The sequence below is a fragment of the Vulpes vulpes genome, chromosome 3, assembly GCF_048418805.1.
Source record: "Vulpes vulpes isolate BD-2025 chromosome 3, VulVul3, whole genome shotgun sequence".
NCBI lineage: Eukaryota > Metazoa > Chordata > Mammalia > Carnivora > Canidae > Vulpes > Vulpes vulpes.
The window spans coordinates 126651178-126663925 of NC_132782.1; the positions used below are offsets into that span (position 1 = coordinate 126651178).

Consider the following 12748-nt stretch of genomic DNA (forward strand, 5'->3'; position numbering starts at 1 on the left):
AAACATAAGGCACTCCTCGAAAGAGCTCCACATGTTAGAATTACACACACATAGATATTTAAACGGCCCTTAGAACGGACTGCCCTGCAGAAATACAACCTTGACTGTTGTACCACGGACACCACTCGCCACTTCTGGCCGTAGCAGTGTTGCGGGCCTCGGTCCCTGGGCCCCACCGCCCTGCCCCCGCTCTGCCCCGGGTTAGGCTGCTCGGGTTAGACCCGCGCCCTCGCCGCCTCCCGCCCGGGCGCTGCAGGAAAGGAACGTTTGCTCCCCGCCCCCCGGCCCCCTCCCCGGGAGTCCTGAAGACGCAGCGAGCGGCCCGTGCACCGAGGTTCCCGCACCTCGCGGGGTTCGTGCGGAAGGAAAGAAAAGGAGCGATTCGCCGCTTAGAGCGCCAACCGCCTCTACCTTTACGTCCCGGGGGCCTCTCCGCCGGGCCCCGCCTCGCACGCTCAGGCCCCGACCGCCCCGGAGCTCGGGCAGCCCCGGGCGCTTCCTCCCCGCGGCGCCGGCGTGGGGGAGGGGGCGGGGGGCGGGGAGGGGGCTCCGCTCGCGGGCCGCGGGTGCGCAGGGCGGCGCGGGGCCGAGCCCGCAGCCCCGCCCCCGGGGGCGTGGCCTCCCGGCGCCCCGCCCCCCGCCGCCGACCCTCCGCTTCCTCTTCACCCGCCGCCGGGGCGGCCGTCACTGCGCTCCCCGCCTGGAGCCCGCAGCCGCGAGGAGGGGCGGGCGCCGGGACTCGAGCGCGGCCATGGCCCCGGTGCTCAGCAAGGACGCGGCGGACATCGAGGTACCGCGGCGCGCCGGGCCGCCGGGCTGGGCGCGGGGGGGAGGCCGCCCGGGGCGCTCGGGAGCCGGGGCGGGACGCGGGAAAGTTTGCGTCCGCGGGGGGTCGGCGGGCGGAGGAGCCGAGCTGCAGCCCTCGGGGGCGGCGGGGCGGGGAAGGGGGTCCCGCGGCTGCAGGGGGGCCTCGCCGCCGGACCTGTTTACTGGGGAGGGGGCTAGGGACGCCCGCCCCGTCCTGCCCGGAGCGGCGCGGGTTGCAGTGAGGCGGGGTCTGCAGGGAGGGGAGCCCCCGCTGCCCCCCCGGGCTGCCCCGACACTTCCCTCCCCCCCCCCGCCTCCCCCTGCACGCGCGGCGGGGCACCTGCCTGCTGCCTCCCCCTGCACCTGCGCTAGGTGAGTGGTCGCGAAGGTCGAGCGTAGGAGTCACGGGGATCTAGAGCAGCCCCCGCCAGCCCCCGCCAGCCCCCGCCAGCCGTAGTATTGCTTATGGGATTAATTTAACGTGGGGAGGAAGGGAACAAAGTATGGGGAACATGAAGAATGCAGTGCTGTCAGAGGGAAAAAAACAACAAAACCACAAGCAAGCTGTATTTTTCTCTCCTCTTAATAGTTTTTGATCCCCTCTCTTGCTGCTTCTGTGAAAATGTCATCTTTCTTCCAGTGAATAAGGTCCCTAACCTGAAATAGCAGGATCGTTTCCTTTCAATTCTCCCGAAGACTTTTATGTATGAAATAAGGATTTAATTACAGTGATTTTTTTAGACATCCTAACCCACTTTCAGGATTTGTGAGCTGAGATAAACTGCTTTTTTTTTTTTTTTTTTTTTTTTTACTTTGTTGTTGTTGTGTTTTAAGGCTTTTCTTGAGTCTTCCTCTCTGATAACATCTGTGTATGTGTATATCTTCTTTTTCTATATGGGGCACGATTTTTCTTTTCTCAGTTTTTTTTTTTTTTTTCCAGTGGCTTAAGTAAAAGTTAAAAACCACCTGTTTGCACAATAGCTACTTTTGCCACATTTTCGTCTGTCACTGATTTGAAGTAACTTTGTGTTCTCTTTGGGAGATGATAGTAGTGTTTTTTCTCCTTACTCCATGCTTTGGTTTGGAAAAAATCCATGTTAGTTAACAAGAGTCAAATTATATTGTAGTGACCTATCTGGTTAATTTACTTGTGGCTTCTCTTGTGGATAGTTTACTATTTCAAAAATATTGATGTATAATATATATTTAACCAAATATTTATTCATGTGTGCACAGGGTAAAAGATAATTTATGTCATCGCTCTTTTTGGTCCTTGTTGCTTTGACTTAACCAAATCCTTTCTTTCTTTCCTTTTTCTTTTCTCTCTCTCTCTCTCTTTTTTTTTTTTTAAACTAAGAATAACAGCAAAGTTTTGATAGCATTCAGACAGTGCTGATTTTAGAGAATAGAGTGTTAGTGGGCAGGTGGCTTTTGGTTTTTGGCTTTTGGCTTTCGGCTTGGGTGTTATTTGCTTAGCTGATTCCTTTCTCTGTATTTCTCTTGCAATTGTCTTTGAAATCATTTCTTAACCACATTAACACTAAGGAAAAGATGCCAGTGAAACATTAAATGACTGGCTTCATTTTGTATGTTGTTTGAACCAAGACCATTTGAGAAATCCACACCCTCACACTCACCTCAATCTAACCTTAATCTATAGGGTTCATCTGTATGATATTATTTATAATCTAGAATGGTGGTATTTAAAGTTTTCAGCTTTTATGTAGTTTGTATATGCAACACATTTTAATCAGTAATAGCTTTCATTATACATAGTACCTTCCTTTTCTCTCAAAGTAATACCCGTGATTCATGAGCTAGAGTGCCATGAGAGAGCGTGAAATTAATCATTAAAATATAATGCAGTGAGGAAAAATACATTAAGCCTAAAGAAACACATTCAAGCATAGATGTCTTAGTTGATCCTATTGATTCACCAAAGTTCATTTTTGTTTGAAAAAATCAGAATGAATTATGAAAGCTCAGTTTTCTATCAAATTTGAATGCATACATTGGATTTTCCTTCCTTGAATGAATTCAGTAAGACCATTGTCTGGAGATTGATCTGACATGACTGTGACCATTGCTTTAGTCTCAAGTATATGGAGTAATCTCAAAAAAAAAAAAATCAGTATGAAACAAAGTACATATTCACTTGATAAATGTGAAAAGAACAGAAGGTGATGGTGACAAGCTACTATAATAGTGATTTAATTTTCCCGTAAGCTACCCAACAAAACCTTAGGTTTCAGTGAAGCAGCCAAGAAATATCCTTGTGTTTGAGGAAAAAAGTTACTGAGGTATACAAAGTTGCTTTGTGTGTTCACTCCATAATTTCTAGCCTCCATTAAATATCACATCAGAGTTTGAAGGATTGGGAGCATGAAAGACAATCAGAATGTCACCAAACCCCAAAACTGGAATACTCCTGGCTGAAAGGTAGGCATAACAACAATGATGCATTTGTAAGTGATATATATATTAGGCGATAGAACCTTGCTCATATACTCAAAAATTGTTTTCATTGTAGTAATTGTAGAAGCTGTGTGAGAAGTGAAGTTTTGGGGGGGTGCCTGGGTGTCTTAGTTAAGTGTCTTCAGCTTAGGTCCTGATCCTGATCCCCTGGTCCTGGGAGCTAGCTCTGCATCTTGGCTGGAGCAGGGAACCCTGCTTGGTGGGGAGTCTGCTTCTCCCACTCCCTCTGACCCCCCTCCTGTGCTCTCTTGCATGCATGGGTTGTGTGCATGCTCTTTCTCTCAAATGAGTAAATAAAAATCTTAAAAAAAAAAATGAAGATGTTGAATTTGTATTTGCTTTTGTGGTGGTTTTTTTTTTTTTTTTTTCGTTTTGTAACCTGACACATTACTGTGGTTCAGAATGTGGGATCTAGAGCAACAATTGTCTGGGGTTGAGGTCTAATTTAGCTCTTTTCAGCTGTGTGACTCTAGGCAAATTACTTAGCTTCTCTGAGTCATATTTGCAAATCTGTCGAAAATCATAATAGAAAATATAATAAACAAATGTCACAAGTTGACATCATGTTAGGAAAAAGGACAAATGTTAAAAAATAAGAATATGAGCAAATATCTTAGGAAAATCACTGCTGATGAAATAATTAGCATTCTAAAGTTCATTAATGGCATTAATGGTAGCTAAGTACTTTTAAAAGTCATTTACTTCATGGAATTAGTTTCTGAAGCTAAATTTTGTCTAGGATGACTTTTGAATACAAATTCCCCTGGGAAGGTTTCAGAGAAGGTTAATACCCAATATTGATCATTTTTCCTGACTTCAGCAGTACCTTCACAGTACTTGATTTAGTTTAAATTGATAACCAGTATAATGTCAATATCTGCACATTTAAAAGCAAGTACGAATGATTTTGGAAGAGCATACTTGTGTTTAATGCCTTGTTTCTCTCCACTGACATGGATTATTGAGAGTAGACAATAAAAGTATAGTTAAAGGAAAATGTATGTAGCTGCAGGGAGCTTTTAACTTTTTGAATAATAATAATTTTGATAAATATTTACAACCAGACTAAATTGCTACCTACCGCTCTAATGCTTTCACTATCACAAGTCAAAGTCTATTCCTTGAATTATCAGTCTATGAGTATTAAAAGGTATAAACTCATTTCACATTTACCCTGAATCAGAAAGGGATTTCAGTCCATTGTCTACAAAATCATAGTGCATTTCAAGTCAAATAGAAAGAGTTTCTGAATTACTTATACTCTGACTTCCATTCATTTGAGAAGATAATTGAGAATTTTCTCTTTATTAATTAAGAAATAAGCTAATAAAATGGTAGATTTGGAAAATGGGAGTATAAAGGAAACAATTTGGGAAATTTCATTTTAAGGAGCACTTTGAAAAAAAGGGAAAGGCTTGGGTTATGAGTTATTTGGTATAGATGGAAGAAGATATTTTGGAATATCCTTTAGCATAACTGCTTCTGTCCCCGGGGAGAGGGGAGGGTCATGGTTCTAAAGGCAAGAATATTTAACTATGCAGAAGTTATGGGTTATTTATTTAAACTTTTATTCAGTGTATATGTAACAGTTTTTTCTTGTCTCTTTAATTGATTGGGCATCACCAATCTATGGAAATGCTATCTTGACTTGCTGAGGCTTTTTCATTTTCTTAAAAAAAAATTAACTTTAAACTTGTTTTATGAGTTTGAGTTGTTAAAAATATGCTTGTCCTCTGTTCTGTGGACCATACTTAATTGAAAGTATTTCTCCTTTCTAAGGAATTTGACTGGGCAGTAAAAATGTTTCTGATAATGTGATTTGGGAAAGTTACTTCATTCCAAGTGATAGCTCCTTGTTGCTTTGTGGTACATTTCTATAGGTAAGTTTGGTCATATGTGTATTTTAATACATTAAAAAAAACCTATTTTCTGTACATGGATTCAGTGACCAGTTTTAGTAGTTTCATTACACACTATGAGATTAATGACTAATGATGAATCTATCACTAGGGAAATTTTTACATTGGTATCTTAATCTTAACCATAGCAGATAGTTTGTTTTGATTGCCTAATTGTAAAAATGTGCTGGAATTTAGTAGCCTTCTTTCTTGAGTTCTGGAAGAAAAGTTCAGTTTTGGAAAGCTAAATATTTGGAGTAATTGATAAGAATGTGAAAAACATCTAGGGCCAAAATACTGAGATAATTGGATAATTTTTAAGTAATCTCTTTACTTAACAATTTGGATACAGCATTTTACCAAATGGAACAATGCAAGAGCTGAAAAATAGACTTTCCAGTACAGTAAATCTATCTGGTCACTGTGGGAGAATTTTTAATTAGCACAAACTTAAGTTATAAAATGAAAAACACTAAAAATAAAGACTGAAAAAAATAAGTAATAAAATAATATGGCAAAGAAAATATGATACTGATACAGTTCAGGCTTCAATGTGCCTAAAGAGAATATTGAAAAGCAAGATTGGCCAATTTATTTTTCTGCATCTTAGCTATATAGCTATAATGACAAATACGTGGTAGAAACCTTCAGTCCTTAAAACTGTAAGAAAAATTTCCCTTCTGCCCTACCTTAATTCAAAAATATTTAATAAGACATTCTAAGATTATAAATTTATAGAGAGAATTTTGATTTTCAAATGTGACATGATTACCTTCTGGATTTCATTTGCTCTTAATCCTCTATATCAAAACAGAAGGTATTTTTTTTGGCCTCAAACATCAATAGTGTGAATGTTCACTGGTATCCTGGAGCCAATTATACTACTGAGATAACTCTTAATAGGATTATATATTTCCTGTGGTTTATAATTATTACTTCTTCCATTGCTTGTAATTAAAATGTTATGCTAGATGTGAACTCAATGTATAATTTTTCTTTTAGAATGTTCACCACAGATATCTTTTTATTGATACTAGGAATTCAGTAATTTTATATAGTTATTTATTTTGTATTTCACAAAATCAAGTTTTCAGTTCATTAGGTTAAAAAAGAAAGCATCCTGTTAAAACAGACCTGGGTTCTATTCCCGGCTTATTCCTTTTTATATTTTTGTTATTGTGGTCAAGTTCCTTCCTGGACTATTATTTCTTTCTCTGTCAATTGGATTTAATCCTAATTATTTCATGCAATAGCTATAATGATTAATTGGTGTCATATACATATAGTGCTTCAAACAGCGTCTGTCACATAAAATATATGTTTTTTAAATGGTAGTACTTCTTTTTAAATATCACTACTGCATATATCATGTGTAGTATGTAAATGTCATTTGGCTGGAATTTGATCAACTCCAGAAATTAACTAGTGGTATCAAAGTCTGTTAAAATATGTGAGGTAGGGAGGAGTTAATGAAGTTAAAAGAATTAGGAAAAAAGCTTTAGAAATGTTGCAGATATGTTTTATAAGAAACTTCTTGAATTTTATTTGTCAATATCAATGAGAAGGGGTAGTTTCTGAAATTCAGACTAAATTACAAAGAGCCCTTTCGTTTTCTAAAAAAATTTATTTAAAAAATATGTGTAATGCCCTCTATATTGCTGGCCCTCTAGTGTAAACTGAAGGAGATTCAAAGGAAGTTTGTGGCATAGGTATTTCTCTATATAGGATTATCCACATCTGATACACTAAGGAATAACATTCAAATCTAGGGCTGACCCCCCTTGATCCTTAGTATTTAACTGCAGTGTACATATGGAATAATTTTTTAATGTTTTTCTGAGTGTTTTTTGCGACTATATCAGGACAGTGCGTTGGTGAAAATTATTTCTTGGCATTCTCAACTGTATTTAGAAGGGTTTAGTATTACCCTTTTCTAAAAAGAAACTTCTACACAATTATTTTTAAAAAAGCCCAGCTTTTTTGTATCTATGTACAAACTGGATTAAGCTTCTAATTTCTCTAAGGAGGTACATTAGCTTCAAAGACAGTTTTTTATTCCTAGACTTCTAAACAGCCCTGTATACACTGTATATTCATGAAAACTTTTTCAGTTCTTAGGAAGGAAAGATCAACCTATTTTGCACCAGGAAAATGTAAACTGTGTTTTTTTTTTTCTGAAAGATGACTCAAATATTAAATATTTTCATACCAGGTTGTGATAATTTTATTTTTTTGAGAATTTCAGCTTGCTTGTGTAATAGCATTCTTGGTATCCTCTACCTCTATCATAATAATTAAAGAGACAATCTGTGTCCCTACCTCCCAGGTGTTTGGAAATTGATATTATGAGTGCTTATGAATGTCCCCTTGAGGCATTGCTGACTGGGCCACTTTGAAGAAAAATCTCTTCATCAATAATGAAGCCCTGAGGGCCACTTCTCAGGGGACCCACACAAAATTACATGTCAACTCCAAGCCTGATTTATACAGATGGTGCTCATGGATGGAGACCTGACTGCACTTTCCCTCCTCCCATATTTTATTAGCCACCACTCTCTGCTGATCCTCCCCTCCTCCCCTTATACTTTTCTCTCCAAACTTCATCTCCTAATTTTCTACCTGTTTTACCTACCCACAATTGACTCGCCTAACTAGATCTTTTATCTTTGTGAAAGCCTTTGAATGATTCTAAAAATTGACTTTAGCAGCATGTTAAAACTTTAAAAATGTTAGTATATCTAACGTAAAAGCCATTTGAAAATCTCCAGCAAAGCAATAGTAGAGAACATGTATTTACTCTATGTTAATTAATACAAGTATTCTAGGATAGGGGACAGGCTAGGGAATATGTTTGCTCTACGTGTTGCGTCTCTTGCTCTCTGACCTTGTGGAAATCATTCAACCACTGTGAAGAGTTTGCTGACTTCTCAGTGAATTTGCTATTGATCGGTCTTTTAAGGATGATTTGTAATAAAATATGGCAATGGTGAAATTGTTTGGAAATGTGACCTGCTGAGTAATCATATTAAGGAAATGCAGGCATGGTGTTGTCATAGCTACTCTATTTTACATGCTAGATAGGATTAAGTATACCGTTTGTATCTACTATATGGAATTGGCATACTTACCTGATTTTTAAACTTTCTTTATGCGTGCCTTCTTCCTTTTCTTTTTCAGTTAAGTCTTTCTAATCCTTCTATATATGGATAGAGTTCTGTGAGGTGATCTGGAATTCATAAATTTATATTTTGTGTCTCTTAGATAATGTTGTCTTTAACTAGAAACAATGGTCAGAGATTCTAAAAAGGAGTTGGGAGTCTCTTAGTTTCTCCAGTGTTTGTTGATTGGTAACTGTCAGTGGAAACCAGAGTATTAAATTCTTGGGTTTCTAGCCCATAGGGAATTCACATTACCTTTCTCTGACTTCTTGTACCACAGTGACTTCAAAGCTTTGGAGACTTTCTTTCAGATATTCTTACATAAATATTGGGGAGTACTGGAGTAGAATGCTTGAAATCCGTATACTCCAAAGAAAGACACTCAGTTCTCCTCATAGATCCTTAGGGTTAAATAAAGCACGACAGCTTTCACAGCAAGAAGCAAAAAGGATCTTGGGAGGAGGGTGTAACTTTTATTAATGTTTTTTATTCCTATGATTTAATTTTTAAGAGTATTTTTCATGAGCATTCCAGAAAAATGTCCAAAAAAGTTAGAAAATAGACCTCAAACATACATAGTAGGCACACCACCCAAATTAGCCCTGCTAAGCAATTTATTTTCTTTCCTATGCATAAGCAGTTTTTTCCTAAACAGTTTTAATCATATTTAGCTTTATATTTGTTTTCTTCTCTGATAAGAACTATTTCCCCCCATTCATACTGGCTTTTAAATAGCACCATAAGACTTCATGGAATGGAGATACCAAAATTTATGCAAGCCTCTCCTTAATGATCAGATACTTACTTTGTTTTAATTATTTATAATAAGACTTCAGTATTTTTTCTTTTAAGACATTTTGCTTAAATATACTTGTAAGGGTTGGTTTCATTGAAATATAGTGCGTTTTAGTTTGCCTTTTCCACCTACCTACATGATTCAAATTAAGTGTCTTTTTAAAAAAGCATTTTTTTAAAAGGAAAAAGTCCATTATTGGGTGCAAGGACGGAAAAGACAAAACGGAATTGGAACCAATTACTCGTTTGCTTCATCTCCCCACCACATTCAAGGTTACAGAACACACAAGCATTTGGATATAGTTTTCCTTTGATGTGGATGTGACTTCATTTGGGCTTAATGCTGATTTGATGCTTCATTCTAGATTATGGCTTGACTGCCTGATGTTTCCTTATTTTTCCACCAGGGAAAACAGAGTTAAGAGTTAAGTTGGGTTTCAGATTGTTTCCTAAATGGGTAAATGTCAGGCTTTTATTTTGAATGATTAGGTATGACACCAACTGCAGATGTTCTAGTGTGTGACCAGGAATGAAAACTTTTATATTGTACCTGTGCCCCTGTCTCACTTAAAGCCACTTGAACAGACCATATTTTCAAAACATTCTTTTACCATAGGCCTTTATATTAGAAATATAAATTGGTGTGTGTGTGTATGTGTGCATGTATGTACATATGTGTACATACACAAAAGCATGTGTGTGTGCAATTTATTTTTCTTTTCCTTATGGTACTTAAGAAGAGGAAGAAAGTGATGATTGGCTTAATTTGTATTTATTTGAATATTGGTTAATTTGAACATTTTTTCCATATTTTAAAATAGGTTCGCTTTCTTTTTTTTTTTTTTTTTTTTTTAAAGATTTCAATTATTTATTCATGAGAGAGAGGCAGAGACACAGGCAGAGGCTCCCTCTCCAACAGGGAGCCTGATGCAGGATTTGATCCCAGGACCCCGGGGATCACATCCTGAGCCAAAGGCAGATGCTCAACCATTGAGTCACCCAGGAGTCCCTGGCTTTTCTTTTAAACAAAATAACAGGATTTTAGTGTAAGAGTAAAATAAAAGAGGTAAATAGAAATAGAAATACAACTAAGTAGAAGTATCCCTCAACAAAGTGACTTTAGAGAGAACACACTTCAACATAATAAAAGCCATATATGAAAAACCTTCAGCTAACATCACAGTCAGTGATGAAGAGCTGAATGAAAACTTTTCCTTTAAGATGAGGAACAAGTCAAAGATGGTCCCCTCTTACCTCTTTTATTTAAATAGTACTCGAAGTCCTACATGCAGCAATAAGACCAAAAAAAGAAAAGGCACCAGATTGGTAAGTAAGAAGTAAAAATGTCATGTAGTATCATTATATACAGATGACATGACATTAAATATAGAAAGCCATAGATTACACCGAAAAACTCTTAGCTCTTAGAGTAATTTATTCAGTGAAGGTGCAGAATACAAAATTAATACACAGAAATCTGTTATGTTTCAATATACTAATAATGAAGTAGCAGAAGGAGAAATTAAGAAAACAATCCCATAAAAAAGAATAAAATGCCTAGAAAAAAATGTAACCAAGGAGATGAACAATGTATATTCTGAAAGCCATAAGACATTTATGAAAGAAATTGAAGATGGCACAAGTAAATGGAAAGATAGACCATGCTCATAGATTGGAAGAATTAATATTGTTAAGATGTCTAAATTACCCAAAGCGGTATAGAGATTCAATTTAATCTCTATCAAGATACCAATAATATTTGTCACAGAACTAGAACAAATAATCATAAAATTTATATGGAACCACAAAAGATCCTGAAGCAATCTTGAGGAAAAAAAAGAGAAATAAAGCTGTAGGTATCACAAGTCTAGATATCAAGCTATTGTAATCAAAACAGTATGTTAATGGCACAAAAATATACACATAGATCAATGAAACAGAAAAGAGAGCCCAGAAATAAATCAACATTTATATGGGCAACTAATCTGTGACGTAAAGAGGCAAGAAGACAAAATGAGGAAAAGATAGTTTCTGCAATAAATAGTAATGGAATAACTGGACTCTACATGTAAAAGAATGAAACTGGACCACTTTCTATCACCATACAGAGAAGTGAACTCAAAATATATTAAAGACCTAAATGTAGGACCTGAAGCCATAAAATTCTTTTTTTGGGTGGGGGGAGGGTAAAGATTTGAAGTATTTATTTGAGAGAGAGAGGTCAAAGAGAGTGTGTGCGCTAGTGTGAGTATGCACAGGTGAGGGGGTGGGGAGGGCAGAGGGAAAGGGAGAAGTAAGCTCCCCATTGAACAGGGCTTGATCCCAGGATGCTAGGCAGATGCTCAATCAGGCACTCCCTGAAACCATAAAATTCTTTTTTTTTTTTTTAAAGAAATTTATTTTTTTTAAAATTTATTTTATTTATGATAGTCACACAGAGAGAGAGAGGCAGAGACACAGGCAGAGGGAGAAGCAGGCTCCATGCACCGGGAGCCCGACGTGGGATTCGATCCCAGGTCTCCAGGATTGCGCCCTGGGCCAAAGGCAGGCGCCAAACCGCTGCGCCACCCAGGGATCCCCTGAAACCATAAAATTCTTAAAAGGAAACAGATAATTATCTCTTGGACATTGGCCTTAGCAGTATTTTTCTGGATCTGTCTCTTCAAGAAAGAGAAGCAAAGGTAAAAATAAGCAATAGGGGCTACATTAAACTAAAAAAACTTTTGCACAGCTAAGGAAACCATCTACATAAGGAGAAGGCAACCTACTGAATGGAAGAAGATATTTGTAAATGATACAGTTGATGAGGTTAATATCCAAAATATATAAAGAACTCATACATCTGAACACCAAAAATACAAGTAATCAATTTAAAAATGGGCACGGACACCTGGCTAGCTCAGTTGTTTAAGGATTGAGCGTCTAACTCTTAATTTCAGCTCAGGTCATGACCTCAGGGTCCTGGGATTGAGCCCCCAGGTGAGGCTCTGTGCTCAGCAGGGAGTCTCCTTGAGGATTCTCGCCCTCTCATCTCTCCACTCCCACCCTGCTCACATATGACTCTCTCTCTTTCTCTTTCTTAAGCAAATAAATAAATTTTCAAAAAAATAAAATAGGCAGAGGACCTGAATATGCATTTCCCCAAGGAAGACATACAAATATCCAACAGATACATGGAAGATACTTGGCATTGCTCAACATCAGGGAAGTGCAAGTTAAAACCACAATGAACTATCAGAATAACTAGGCTAACCTACATCAGTTAGAATAACTAGCGTCAAAAAGACAAAAAATAAGTGTTAGGATGTGAAGAAAAGGGAACCCATGTGCACTGTTGATGGGAATGTGAATTGTTGCAGCCTTAAGAAATCAAAAATAGAAATCCTGTATGATCCAATAACTCCACTTCTGAGAATTTATCCAAAGAAAATGAAAACACTAATGTGAAAAGATATATGCACCCCTATGTTCATTACAGCATTAATTACAAAAGCCAAGGTATGGAAGCAGTCCAAGTGTCTATCAACAGATGAATGGATCAAGAAGAAATGATATATATATATATACACAATGGCATACTACTTAGCCATAGAAAATAATTAAATCTTGCTATTT

At 38.2% G+C, this 12748-nt stretch overlaps 1 protein-coding gene across 6 annotated transcripts in view; it reads left to right on the top strand.

Moving 5' to 3' along the window:
• Nucleotides 1-548: 548 nt before the first annotated feature.
• The window catches only part of DPYD (dihydropyrimidine dehydrogenase), a 793145-nt gene continuing 780945 nt past the window's right edge, over nt 549-12748 (top strand). For 3 of the 6 annotated variants that reach the window (XR_012000747.1, XR_012000748.1, XM_072754539.1), the window contains exon 1: nt 549-790. Coding sequence is in view for 1 of the 6 variants with exons in the window: in XM_072754539.1 (XP_072610640.1) it covers nt 752-790 (39 nt within the window). In the remaining 5 variants the exon portion in view is untranslated. Of the gene's footprint in view, nt 791-3148; nt 3247-5061; nt 5163-12748 lie in introns of all 6 variants that reach the window. The other 3 variants (XM_072754540.1, XM_072754541.1, XM_072754542.1) reach the window with 3 other exon arrangements.